This window comes from Nannospalax galili, unplaced genomic scaffold (genome assembly GCF_000622305.1).
Source record: "Nannospalax galili isolate Female #2095 unplaced genomic scaffold, S.galili_v1.0 scaffold74, whole genome shotgun sequence".
Taxonomy (NCBI): Eukaryota; Metazoa; Chordata; class Mammalia; order Rodentia; family Spalacidae; genus Nannospalax; species Nannospalax galili.
In genome coordinates, this window is record NW_008335376.1 from 267,119 (window position 1) to 282,161 (window position 15,043).

General features: G+C 36.2%; 1 protein-coding gene across 8 annotated transcripts in view; it reads left to right on the plus strand.

The window, feature by feature from the left end:
* Nucleotides 1-15,043, plus strand: part of Cnot2 (CCR4-NOT transcription complex subunit 2) — a 110,320-nt gene that overhangs the window by 56,154 nt on the left and 39,123 nt on the right. For all 8 annotated transcript variants that reach the window (XM_008830037.3, XM_008830035.3, XM_017797375.2 and 5 more), the window contains one exon: nucleotides 6,144-6,266. In XM_008830037.3, the coding sequence (XP_008828259.1) occupies nucleotides 6,144-6,266 (123 nt within the window). Of the gene's footprint in view, nucleotides 1-6,143; nucleotides 6,267-15,043 lie in introns of those variants that run through there.

The following is a 15,043-nucleotide window of genomic DNA, read 5'->3' on the forward strand; positions in this document are numbered from 1 at the left end:
TGGTCTTTTTTATTTTTCTGATTTTTTTTGAAACAGAGTCCCCCTGTAATCCCAGCTGGCCTACAACTCCCTGTGTAGACCAGGCTGGCCTTGAACTCATGGAGCTCTACCTACCTTTGCCTCCCAAGTGCTGGGATTAAAAGCGTGCACCACCACACCCAGCAGAAAGTTCTTTAATATGCTATTTAGAATGTGGAAACAGAATATATCTTAATTTTTTTTATTTATTCATACTTACTTGAAGTTCTCCTAGTGTACTTTTTCTCCTCATTCCTGTACCTCCTTCTCTTTTCCTTGCCCTCACCCTTTCCCTTCTTTTCCCTGCCTTTCTCCCCTCCCTAGCCCTCTCCTCCCCCTTCCCCTCCTGTCCCTGTCCACCCCTGTCCTTTCCTCCCTTCTTCCCCTTCCCCTCCCTTTTTTCTCTTCCCATCCCCTTTCCTCTTCCTTTCTTCTCCACTTTCCCTTTTCTTTTCCCCTTCTCCTTCCCTGTCTGTCCCTCTTCCTGTTCCTTTCTTTCCTTTCCATCTGTGCTTCCGTTTCACAGTGCTAGGGATCAAACCATGCACATGCTAAACATGGTCCCTACAGCTGAGCTACAGCCTCAAACACAGTAATTGTTTTGCTCTGTTTTATTTGTTTTACCATTGTTGTTTTGGTTTTTGTCAAATCGACAGTCCTCCATCCTCTGCCTCCTAAGATCTGAGATTACAAATGTGAACCACTATTCCTAACAATAATTGCTTCAAAAGTGCAGTAGTGGTTTTTTAAGCATAATCTTAATCTAAAATTAATGTAAATTCCCCTAACATAGATATGCTCAGTCTTGTAGAGACTTTTGTCTCATAATGAAGTCCATTTTCTTTGTTCTAAAGTAATCTTTCTGACATAGTAATATTTAATTATAACATGCCACACTTTCTATATTATTCATCAAAAAAATAAGATTTTTTAAATGTAGAGATAACAGGATGTGCAAAGGTTTTGAGGTAGAAAATAATTTGTGTTTGAATAACTGAAGTTATGGTGGGAGGAATTTTGTAAGAGAGGTCAGAGGGATTGATTACACAGGCCTTCCTTCTAAGAAATGCTGTTGAGGATTCTTTTATGCAGGTAAATAGATATAAGGAGAAGAAAATGCAGATTGATAAATACTTATTTGGATGGTATTGGAGTGGCATCTGCTAATAACTGACAGCAGAGATAGATATTGATGATTTAAGTAATTGCAATAGAGTTTGATTGGCTTGGACTAATTGCTGCAATAAAGAGGTTACAGTAAAGTAAAAGAAAGGAAGTGTGGCATGGTTTCTCACCCAGCTCTTTGCACTGTTTGTCTATGCTCTTGCCTGTCAACCTAGCACCAAAGGTCCTGGTTAGTTTTCTCATCTAGCACTTTCTTTCTGTGGCCTGTTGTGTTGGCCACACTGAAAAGGTTTTGGTTTGGGGGGGGGGGGTGGCTGTTGGTGTTGAGGCAGGGTCTGATTGTAGCCCAGGATGACTGGGTCATGTATCCGAGGATGACCTTAAACTTGAACCTCCTGCCTCCATTTTCCAAGTGCTTGGATTACAGGTGTGTACCACAGTGACTGGCCATATTGAAAGTTGTTTCCAGGGCTTTCTCCCGCTTCTGAGCCCACGTTTGTTTTCCTTCCCAGTTCATTGTACCTTCTTGTTTGATAAAGTCCTTGTCTAAACTCATTGCACTCATTTTTCTGTAGATTATAAGTCAGATGTTCTTGCATTTGGATTTGCAGAAGTCCTGTGTAAATCTTGATAGTGTTACCGTTTACTCAAAAGCGGACTGTCAGCTTGTTCAGTACTAGAACTTTTATTCAAGCTTTGTTGTCATTAGCACAAGTTTTGTCATAATTCATGTAGTGCACCTTCAGCGATATTTATTGAAATATGGAAGGGGATCAGTCAGGAGGCTTTAAGAAAAGCCACCATAGATAAAGGGTAGACCTGGATGAAGTGGAGAACCAAGTGGAAGAAAGTTTCTCATCAGGCAGTTCTAAGTCTTACTTTATTGAGGAAACTGTGTTATCAGAGCAGAAATGTTGAACATCACTTTAAAATATGCTCCTTGAACTATCAGTTAAGATTGGAGAAAGGTTTTGAGATCATTGCATATTTACTGTCAGAAAAGGACTGCTTTGTCGTGGAATGTGATTTCAGGGATTAGAATCCATGCCTAGCCTAGCATTTGCTAGCGTGTTAAGTATTCAGAGGTTTCTCTCCAGAGACCTTGCTGAAGGGTGTTGTATTCCTTAAATATTATCCTTCTTTGAAGATACATTAGTCTATTCTATTTTTCCTATTTTCCTACCCTTAATTTAGCTTTTTAAAGCCACATATATATTTCTGAGTTAAATTTATAAAGTACTCTAATTTTATTTTTTTCCTGGACATTTAGAGCTTTCTAAGCCTTGCCTCTTCAGTCCACTTTACCAGTTTTATATGAAATTGTTGATTAGATTATTTCAGTGTAAGGGTTTTAGAAATTCTATTCTATAACGATTCAGACTTCTAAACTTGGTTGTGAAATAGTAAATTTAAATACTGAGAGTATCATACCTTAGGAATGCATGTTGACTGTCATAACTTCATAAATAATAGAATAGTATGCTTGGAAAATTTAACAATTTAAGACTTCTGTTATGCTCCCAGCATACTTACACTACTTTCTGAGATCATTTCTTTTTGAACCATGAAGTTGGTAGAGAAGATTTTGTATAAGCTAACCTATGTACTTTTAAAATAACTTCTGGGGCTGGAGAGATGGCTCAGCTGTTAAGAGCACTGACTGCTCTTGCAGAGGACCCAGGTTTGATTACCAGCACCTACATAGCGGCTACGAACTGCCCTTAACTCCAGTTCCAGGGGAATCCGAAGCCCTCTTCTGACCTCCCCGGCATTGCACTGCACGACACGGGTGCACTCACATACATGTAGGCAATACACTCACACACATAAAAAATTAAAACATAAATAAAATATTTTAAAAAATTACATAACTTCTTGAGCCAGGCCTGGTGGCACAGGCCTATTGTCCCAGCACTCAGGAGGCAGAGGCAGGCGAATCTCTGTGAGTTCAAGTCCAGCCTGGTCTCCATAGTGAGTTCCAGGCCAGCTGGGGCTGCAGGGAGACCCTGTCTCAAAAAGACCAATATATATATATAAAATTATGGAATCGAGAAAATGATAAAAATGTCAGGATTAAATGTTTTCCATCTGTATTCAAAATAGGTGTAAGAAATACTACTTTTGGTATATAACATTCTTTGGTGAAATCTCAGTTTGTGCTTTTTGTTCTATTTTTGTTTTTGCTGTTTCGTAGTCTTTTAAAATCATTTTTTAAAATTTATTTTTATTTCATGTGCATGAGTGTTCTGCCATCATGTGTGTAAGTGCACCACTGTGCCTGCAATGCCCAGGTTAGATCTCTTGAAACTGGAGTTATGGACGGTTGTTAGCTGCCATGTGGGTGCTGGGAACTGGACCCAGGTCCTCTGCAAGAGCAGCAAGTGCTCTTAACCACTGAGCATTTCTCCAGCCCTGCTTCTTGTTCTTATAATCTGGTATGAGAATCAAAAAGTGGTAATCAATGTACAGCATAGATGTAGCAATTAAAGACTGTAACAAATTTTATTTCTGATGTTTCTGATGTATGAGGAAGTAAGATTGAATTTGGATTTTTTAAAAATTCTTATTTTACAAAATTATTTCATATATATGATATAGCCAGTAATTTTGATATAATATTGACCTGTCCTCTTTCCCATTAATAGAATGTGGTTTCTACGTTCCCGTTATTCTCTTAAAGGAGGAAAATGTGAATATAATCCTTAGCAGCACATTTACCCACTTCCTCATATCTGCTCTTCTTTGCAGTGTATCCTTTATTTAGCCATTTCTCACCACATCTACTGTCTTTGTAGTCTAAGTTAACCACCCTCAATTGCCACCCTCCTAACTCATTTTCCTGCTTCTCTTCTTTTTCTCTCTATTCTCATAGAATAATTCAGAATCATTTATAAACATACGGCAAATTATGCTACTCTGAACTTACCCAATATTAGTACCTCTTAATTCTCTATCTCACTTGTAATAAAGTCCAAAGACCTACAGGCCTACAAGGTTCTACATGATATAGAGCCCTTACCATAAATTTCCACATTCACCACTTGAATGTAAGCTGTGTGAAGAATTTGTCACTCTAAATTGAATGATTTTCCTATACATATTCTCCTTAACTTCCTGTACTACTTCTCCTTATTTCTAGTTTTACTATCCCTACCTATTCTGAAATTAGGGATGGGACTGAGAGGAATTGAAGTGCAGAGAGGAGGGTGAGATGATGTAAACACAGTACTCATATGACATCTTCCTTCTGTGACCCCTCAATATATGTAAAATAAAGGTTAACTCTTTAAAATTAAATCTAACTGAAGGAAAAACTACTAACAGCTCCCTCCCCCTTCCATTTTTTCCATGTATTAGAATTCTTTGTCTCAGTCCAGCACCCAGCCCTGCTTGACTCACCTTTGGGCAACAGTGACTATTCTTAATTATTTGTTGTTGGAGTCATGTCAGATGATTAGTATTCTCATTGATAGTGAATTTCTGTGTTGAAGTACACAAAGCAAAAAGGACTTTCTTCATATTCTCTCTCCTCCCTTCTCATTCTTGCCCCCTTCTCTCCCTTGATGCACCAACCATATGCACAGTTGAGAATCTGTGATATTGGTAGAAGATAAGTTTTTCTGCGTTTTTCTTTTCCTGAGGCATTTCATTTCAATAGTATTAAATACAGTATTTTATTCTGTTTAATTAAGTTCAGTTTTGGAATTTTAGGATTCTAAAATTGGTTTTGATGATATTTTGTAAACAATTTCAAAGAAGAGTTTACTTTGTATTGAGTTCATTTATTTATGTGTGTAACAGTTAATGGGACAAGCCTGAGTATTTTATTACACTATGTATGTTACATGCAATTTTTTCACGTTTATTCTTTCTTTGAACTAGACCTCAGTGGCAAAAGTCTGTAAAGAAAATTAAATATGTTCTTGAGTTTGCCAAACATTCACAGTCTCTTATAGATCGAGTCTCAATTTGCAAACTATAAAGTGACTTTTTGTCACTATTTTTACTTTCTTTTCTGAAATTAAACCCACTAAAGAATGTCTTTTCCCCCTGTATTAGGGAGTACTTGAAGGTTGATGCATCCTTCTCTGAAATTATTTAGCTTTTGTTTATAATTGAAGAGATAACCTTAGTCATAATGAATCAGTAGGACATCAAATTTGATGTGAGTATATTTCTTAAAAATGTAGTTACATTGTTCAAATCTTTACAGATCTCTCCTGTCTTTGGCATCTCAGTTTACTTTAAACTTCAGAGTATTGGCAGGAGGAAGACATGATGACCTTAAATCTGTTGGTCAAGCTTAGTGAACATTCTTGCAGTCCCTATACTTACAAGGCTGAGGTAGAAAGACTGGGAATTCAAGGGCCTTATTTCAAAAGCAATGCAGAAACCAAAAACTTCATGCCGATCAGCTGCTAGTTTGGGAAACTATAACTTTAAAAGCTATTAAAAATTAGCACAGATTGTACTAGTTTTGGTGTGTTTATAATTGTTAGTGTTGTTAAATGTTACAAACAAAAGAAGACACAGTAAACAAAACACCATTAATTTATACCAATATGATGAATTAAAACTTATCCTGTTATCTGAGTAGATACTTGTGGCTTGGCATAAAGTTCTAGAATGCCATTGCATACTGATTTCAATAATGTTAAAAGTAGGTATAGTGAAAACAGACACTGATGTTTTAAGTTGTAAGTCAAGATTTTGAAACTTAAAAATAATAATAAACTATGTTTGTGAAAATTGTATTTGGAGCTGTCGTATTTGAAGAGTAAGTTATTTTAGTTCCATAAAAATAAGCAGAATTATTTACTACTTTTATACTACACTATATGATGTATAGTCAGGTTTATAACTTGATCATGAGTCCCTTGCCCTTAGTTCATCTGTTTCAGGATCATAGAAAGTACTCATTTTGTTTTCCACATAGCAGTAAAGTAAAGCTGGATATTTTCCAAAATACTATTCTTGATAAAAGTAATGTTTTTGTTTAGGTGACAAACAGCATGTTTGGTGCTTCAAGAAAGAAGTTTGTAGAGGGGGTCGACAGTGACTACCATGACGAAAACATGTACTACAGCCAGTCTTCTATGTTCCCACATCGGTCAGAAAAAGATGTAAGTTAATCAGTTACATTGTGTTTCCTCAGCAACCTCTGCCTGTTTCTAGGTCTGTGAAGAGCAGCATATGAACTCCAGGGTCTGGTTGAGTCACTATGTTAGGCAAAGCTGTAGGCCCTGGGGATACAAAGATAAAAAGCTCACTTTCTAATGGGAAATGTTAGTCTCCTGTGATTCTTATTTGAGATATGGTTATATTGTTGTAGGAAGTATTCAAAGACATGGAGTAACATTGTGACTTTTAGATCCCTTGTGGTTTTTGTGTAACATGGGAGGGTTTTTTGTTTTTTTTTTTTAAATAGTAAAGCAAGTGCACTTACAGAGAACAAATTTGTACAGATTAAAAGAAACTGTGGGAGGTCTCAATAAAATTTTGTCCTTACTATGGAATCTTCTGAGTATAATTCTAGACCTCACACTGTCTTTCTTGCCTTAGCTGTAGGCTACTACAGTTGAAAATTTTTGAAGTCTATAGTTGATTATATATTACAGAGATGTGAATTCTGTGCTTTGGAAGACTAGTAGATCAATAATGCTATTAGACATGGAAGAATTTAGAACACAGCCAAGTCACACTTAACAAATTTATAAACTATTTTAAAATAAATTTATTTGTTCACATCATGCTAAGCTATGGCACCATTTAGTCAAACCAGTTATATTCTAACACTGTACTGCCCAGCTTCTCTTTTTTCTCCTTTAAAATGTTCCCTTGGGCCTAGAGAGATAGCTCAGTGGTTAAGAGTACTGACTGCTCTTGCAGAGGACCTGACTTCAATTCCCAGCACCCACATGGCAGTTAACAACTGTCCGCACCTCTAGTTCTAGGGGACTCTGTCCTCTGCAGGCATTATACAACACAGGTGCACTTATATACATGCACTGATACACATTAAATAAAAGGTAATAAATAAAATATTTTTAATATACTGTTCCCTAATCCTCCACCTAGTACTTTTAGTTCAGTTTTTAGTGTTTAAAATACGTAACAAATGTCCTCATTTTTATTTAAAGCTGATTATTACTAATCACTTCCTACTTTTAGAAAGTTACAAATTGGCTTGACTTGAGTTAACATTAAGTTTTTAGTTTTGGCATCGTCCCCCACCCTTGATACCTCCTTCCCATTATTTTTATTTGAAAACTGTCATTTTTTTTAAACAAATTACCAGTTACCTTATTATATTGTCTCCCCTTGTATGTGCATTGGTTTTGTTTATAATTAGGGTATACTTTAATAGCTTAGAGAATAATGTTACCTGGTTTTCTGTTATGTTTCTTGACCTTCAAGCTATTTGCTATTTGATGTGAATTATATTGAATTATTATTTATACATGTATCTATGTTTTAAGTGTTGACTTTTTAAAAAATTTTATGTGCATGAGTGTAATGCCTGCATGTGTAAGTGCACCCATGTCATGGAGGTCAGAAGAGGGTGTTGGATCCCCTGAAACTGGAGTTATGGATGGATGTTAGCCACCATATGGGTGCTGGAAATTAAACCTGGGTCCTCTGTAAGAGCAACCAGTGTCCTTAACTGCTGAGCCATCTAAGTATTGACTTTTCCAGATTTAAAAAAATTAAGGATGTAGTTCACTGGTAGAGCACTTGCCTAGCATGCGTAAGGCCCCGGGTTCAATCCCTAATTTCACAAAACAGATTGAAGGTAGCATTTACAGTATCATTGTAAAAAGTATAAATCTATAACTTTTGCAATATGACTGTAGCTGTTTAATGAAAATTAAGTTTTATTTAAAAATAATAATGAGGGGCTGGAGAGATGGCTCAGCAGTTAAGAACACTGGCTGTTCTTACAGAAGACCCAGGTTCGAATCCCAGCATCCACATGGCAGCTAATAACGGTCCTGTCCCTAACTCCAGTTCCAGGGTATCCAACAGCCTCTTCTGTCCTCCGTGGACATTGCACGATGGGTACATTTACCTACATGCAGGCAATACACACATGCACATAAAATAAAAAAATAAATAAAATAAAATATAACATAAAATAAAATTTGAAAAATGATAATGAGACTGGGCATGGTGACACAAGCCTTTGATCCCAGCCCTCAGGAGGCAGAGGCAGGCAGATCTCTGCCAGGTCAACCTGGTTCACATAGTGACTTTAGGCAGGCTAGGACTAGGGTCACCCTTTTAAAAAATGATACTGAAGTAATGCTAATGAAAAGCATTTAATGCTTTCAGGCTGAAATCTGAAATAGAACATGTATAGAAAATGAATAACAAATATCTGTCTTCCAGATATACATGTCTGAATTTTAAAATTAGAATTAGTATATACACTCATTCCTAGATGCATATATTAATTACTGTTCCAATATAGATGATTATCACAGAAGTGACAGAATACTTTGCTTTATGAAACATTTTATTTTGAATTAAGGTAATATATAATATACAGAGAACATGGACTTCTAAAACAGTGCAGATGTGTTTGGGTCCTGGCTTTGTTAGTAAGAACATTTTTAAAAACAAAGATAGGGAAAACAGAAAAAGTCAGTCTTACTAATTCACTTCTAGAATTTTAATTTTATACTTCAAATATTTCCATAAAAATTCTTGCAATTATTTAAATTTCTGGAACATTGACATTTTCCATCAAAATGTCTGTACCCACTTTTGTTCTCATCAGCGTTCCCCTTGCCCATTAGAACACTAACTCATAAGTCTTGGCTAATAGACAAAAGTTTACTTTAATGTATACATTAGTTACTTTTCTCATTGCTGAGACAATACCTGATGAAAAGTAATTTAAGGAAGGAAATCTTTTATATTGGGTTACAGTTCAAGGCTGTACATTCCATCATAGTGGGGAAGGTAAGGCAACAGGAGCCGCGTGTGGATAGGTATTGACAGCTGGTCACTGTGCAGTCACAGTCCAGAAGCAGAGTGAACAGGAAGTGAGGCCTCAAGGCCTGTCCTAGTGATTCATTTCCTCCAGCACAGCTCCACCTCCAAAAGATTCCACAGCCTTTGAAAACAGTGTCATCAGTTGGGGACCAAGTGTTCAAACTCATACACCTATGGAGGACATTTTACAGTAGGAATAAAACAATGTACATATATTAAAACATTTCTAAATTTACACACATACAAGGCTGAGCACATGCCTTTAATCCCAGCACTTGAGGCCTCAAGGCCTGTCCTAGTGATTCATTTCCTCCAGCACAGCTCCACCTCCAAAAGATTCCACAGCCTTTGAAAACAGTGTCATCAGTTGGGGACCAAGTGTTCAAACTCATACACCTATGGAGGACATTTTACAGTAGGAATAAAACAATGTACATATATTAAAACATTTCTAAATTTACACACATACAAGGCTGAGCACATGCCTTTAATCCCAGCACTTGGGAGACAAAGGCAGGTGGGTCTCTGTGAGTTCCACCCAGGGCTACATAAAGTCTTAGAAAACAATAACATCAAAAATTACAGACATTAGCACACAGTGATATCTTTTTCATATGGTTTTTGACCATTTATATTTCTTGGTATGGCATCTGTTTGTGCTATTTCATATTACTCTGTTGCTGTAGATTTGACTTCATTTATTATAAATAGTTTCTCAAAATTTCATTTTTATTTTACAGTACTTATATATTTTTGTATCATTTTTACTGAAAATGAAATAAGAATATTTATCAGAATAACCCTGAATAATTTTCTCATTTTCTCTTTAAAATAACCCACACAGAAAACATAACCCACACACATTTTCATGGAGTACCATCTAATGTTTCGATATATGTGAGCACTGTGACATGTTTAAATCGGGTCAAATGTATCTCTGCAGCCATATACCATTACTTTGTGCCCTTTTCTTGTTTTGTCTTGAGGACTGAACAGAGAGGGACTGCATATGCTAGACAAAGTGTTCTACCACTTGTCCAAAGGATTTTTTTTTTTTTAAATGGTTTCTGGGTTTAGATCATACTTCTAACTTTCCTAGGACTTTGCTATCAAATTTCATTACTCATCATTTATGCCCATTAGAAATATATTTTGCTAAGGCATAAACTGCAGGGTGGCATATTCTTCTTTTTTCTCTTGTGATGTTATTCAGTTGTCTCTATGCCATTTATTCTGTAGATACCTGGCTTTTTACATGGTGCTAGTGAGCATGGTGGCACAGCAAGCACCTTGGCAGCTGATCTCCCTTTCTCCAGCCCTAAGGAGAGTTCTATAGTTGCCATGTTCATGCTTTTTTTCCTATTGCTTTATAACCTATAAGTGCATTGTATATTTATTCTGTAACCAACGGCTTTACAAACTTTTTTTTATTACCTTTTGGTGGCTTGGAATGTGGGCTGTAGAAACTCTAATATACGAGTTTCACTTACAGCTACATGATTTAACTGTCATATGTTCTAGGGCAAATTACATGGTCAGTATGTAACTCAGTTTTCTCATCTGTTACATAAAAACAGTATTAATGTGGCTAACTCATGAGTAGCAGTAAGGATTGAATGAATAACTGTAAAAATCTAAGGTGAACAAATGGTACATGTTCAGCAAGTGTTCTTAATATTATTCCATTTGAGTCTCTTTCAGGTAATTATATCCACCGTAAATATTATTTTTGTCTTTTCTAAAAACTACAGGGAAAAAATTAACAATAAATTATTAAACATAAAAATGATTTTTTTCCTCTCTGGGAAGAGTGAAAACTTAATTTTCAGTTATAATTTGTGATACAGAAAAATTGGCCAGTAGTTGTAAATCTTTAAATCAGTCTGGCTGGATCTTAATAAAAGATTGTGTGGGATTGTTTGAAAGGAAATCATAGAATTTTGAATTAGACCTCTTTAAGTGGAATTCATTTTATCTCTTTATGGTATCTAAAGAAACAGTAAAACTATTATTTTAAATATCAGTATCCTAATACCACTTTAGAAAGGCTAAAGTAGTTTTAAAAATCCAGATTTTCTAATTTACCCCGTTATATAGTATAACTTCTCAATCTGTATAGGCTTAGAAGTATTTAGAAAAAATGCTTTGTCTGAAATTCTATGCTGGTTAAATTACTAATTAGTTCTTTTGAGTTAGCTCTTTTCAAAGACCTTTTATTTTAAGTATTGCCTGTAAGATATTTTTGGCTCCTCTAGTATGTTGTATTTGCTGTTTTGAGGTACAAAAGTGGTGTTATACATATTACAGATTGTTCCCCTTACTGTTCCAAGATTAAGTCAGAGAGAGGTAAGAGCTGGTCAGTAAAATTGTTTTCATAGGACATATAAATAATGGCTCTCTGACAGTATTATGATCTGTAGAGTTTTAAAATATGTATTTGTATATTAATTGCTAATACATTTTTCTGGCTTTATGAGTCTTAGAGTGTATACTTGGACTAATTTTAGGCATTGTTTCAGAAGCACAACCTTGTGGGGACCTCATTGTTTTAGTCTATGCTGAAAAGACAGGAAATGTGGCACATAGGCATCATTTTTAAAAAACTGAAAACCAGGAAGAATAGGATGGGCAGTCATTCTAACAAGCCTTTTTGAACTCAGACCTAACTTTGATATTAGCCTTCAGCATTTAGAACTGCTAAGATTTTTCTCATGTTAGTATTAATACTTGTTAAAATCCAGTATAATGTAAGGATACTGTCTGTCATTGTCATCCTCACGATTAGTATTAATGACATAAATGAGGTAGGATGTTTGAATTTCTCTTCTCTCTCAGGACTTGGGCACTTTTTTTCCCCCAGAACTCCTGTGATTTTCTCGTTCACCACATTTGAATTCTGTGTTTAAATGTGTCACCTCAGATGGTTTCCTTTGACCACTCCTTCGTAGATGACTTTAGTATATACTATCCCGCTGTCTTCTGAATTCTTTCTCTGGGTTTCAGAAATCCATTGCATTGGGCAATCAAGATGGCTCATCAGTAAAGGTGCCATTGTTAGTGGACCTAATAACCTATGTCTGATTTCTGGAACCCACCTGGTAGAGAAATCTGACTCCAACAAGTTGTCATCTGACCTCCATTTGTGAACATGGCGGGCACATGCCGCCCCCCTCCCCCCAACACATAAAAATGTAATTAAGACCCTGTTGAAAAACTTCATACTATTTATTACCTCCTTGAGTAACTGGCTACTGTTTACTAACCTGTTAACACATTCGAATTTGAACTTAACTAGGGCAAGGGTTTTGTCCATCTAGTTCTGCCATGTTCTTACAGTCTTAACATTTAGGAATCAATAGGCTCTGCTCATTAAATAGAGGGAGAATGGATATTGTTGAAAAATAAATATTATTTGCAGTTAGAATGTTCTAAATATCTTAAAAATCATCTTACAAACTTCAGTAGACAATTGCTGGTATATGTCAAATTTGTTTTGTTTTGAGACAGGCTCACTGTGTATTCCAGACTGACTTGAAACTTACTGTCTAGTCTGCACTGCCTCAAACTCATCATCCTTATGTCCCTCAGCCTCATGAGTGGGTGTTACACACATGCTTTATCATGCCCAGCCAGATACTACATAACAATGATAACCTGATAAGAGTTAAGTGTAAGTAAAACAGAGTATTTTTTAAAGTAAGTCGAATTAAATGTCAGAACATTCCTAAAATCTCTTAAACTCGTTCATTGGCAGGCACATACTCTCAGACTTAGTATTTTAAAGATAAAATATTTTCAGAATTCCAAGTTTTGAGGGATTTGGCGGGGGGTGGTGGTGGTATGGATTTGTGTTTTAAGTGGAAAAACAGCCAGTGTTTTTGAGAGACCGTTGAAGTGACTGCTGTGGAAATGTAATTACTTCAGACTTTGTATTAGTTTATACGAAGAGCCTTTTCAGGATAAACATTGCTTGAACCAATCCTATGCTTTTATAGAAATGTTTACATTAGTTCTAACAGGAATTCAGACACTATCATAGAAAGATACCCACCAGCATACTCTTTTTAGTAAAAGCATTTGAATCTTAAGGGTTTAATATTAAGGCATTATATTATTTCTTTTTTTTTTTTTTTTTTTTTTTTTGGTCTTTTTGAGACAGGGTCTCCCTGTAGCCCCAGCTGTCCTGGAACTCACTATGTAGACCAGGCTGGCCTTGAACTCACAGAGATACGCCTGCCTCTGCCTCCCTCCCGAGCGCTGGGATTAAAGGTGTGCGCCACCACGCCTGGCCTATTTCATTATTTTTAACTGCTCTTTACCTAAATTCCAATTTTATTGTACCTGACTCATAAACTCAGTTTCTGTGGTTTATTGACTCTTTCTCTGCCTCCTACTCTTCTTTGTTTCCTTTCTCCTTTGTTAGTTCTTTTTGTTGTTGTTGTTGGTCTTTTTGAGACAGCGTCACCCTGTAGCCCCAGCTGGCCTGAAACTCACTATGTAGACTAGGCTGACCTTGAACTCACAGAGATCTGTCTGCCTCTGCTTCCCGCAGCCTCCCGAGTGCTGGGATTAAAGGCGTGTGCCACCATGCCAGGCTCTCCTTTGTTAAGGTATTATCTCCTCATAGGCTTTGTTTTTTTTTTCTGTTAGATTTCTTTTCTTTTTTTTTTCTTTTTTTTGTCTTTTTGAGGCAGGATCTCCCTGCAGATCAAGCTGACCTTGATCTCACAGTGATCTGCTTGCCTCCCATGTGCTGGGTTTAAAGGTGTGTGCCACCACATCTAGCTTTTTAATCAATTTTTAATTTCAATATTTTTGATTCTCTGTCCAGATGTGGAATTCTCTGTGTGCGACTATGCATAAACATGCTTTCTTCTTTTTCCTTTGTCTCTCATACTTTGTGAAGGTGATATACAATCAAAAGCTGCAATTTGTTTTCCTAAAATAATAATATAGAGGAATACCTTTAAGTAAATTGTAAAATGAAATTTTAAAAGATAATTTTAAATTTACTTTCTTTTTATGTTTTTGTGAGAAAGCTTTTCTTTAATAAGATTAATTCCTTCATCAAGTTTCTGTTAATGATTTTTAAAGTTTGTTTAATGAAAGCATGAGAGAGATGAAAGACTTAGTACTTTACACTGCTACTGGTCACATATAAGTTGTGTGTATGAACGATAAGAATTATTTCTAAAGTGCAGCTCTAAGTGTGTTGGTGCACTGCTGTAATCCCAGACTTTGGGAGGTAGAGGAAGGAGGATCATGAGTTTGTAGCCAGCCTGGATTATATGGTGGCATCCTCTCTCAGAAAGTAACAACCAGAAATGTAATTGTAATTCATTGATTTCTTTCACATACTGTATATTGACAAAAGGTAAAGGGGACATTTAACAGCTCAGGAAAATAAATAAGGAGCTGCTTCTACAGGCCTTTATCATTATGTTGCTTGACTGCAGAGTGTATTGTAGAGTTGTTGAAAGATGTTGAAGTTGCACAATAGACTTCTATATTACTTGATGGTTTTGTCATTCAAAAGATAAATATAATATTTCATCTTTTCCCATCTTTCCCCCTTTTTTAGAGCACATTATTTTACCTTTAATTTATGAAGATAAACTTTCTTTAGCTACTTGGTTGGATAAAAATTTACATATGGGATTCTGAGAGATGGCCCAGCAGTTAAGATCACATTCCGCTCTTATGGAGGGCATGGATTTGACTCCTAGCACCCGTGTTTGGGGTGGTTCACAGTCACATGTAACTCCAGCCTGGTCATGTAACACCTCTGACTTCCATGAGCACTTGCAGTCACCTGAACCTAAACACAGGCGTGATATATATATATATATATATATATATATATTTTTTATGTGTGTACGTGCACTTGTGTCATGCAGCGCCA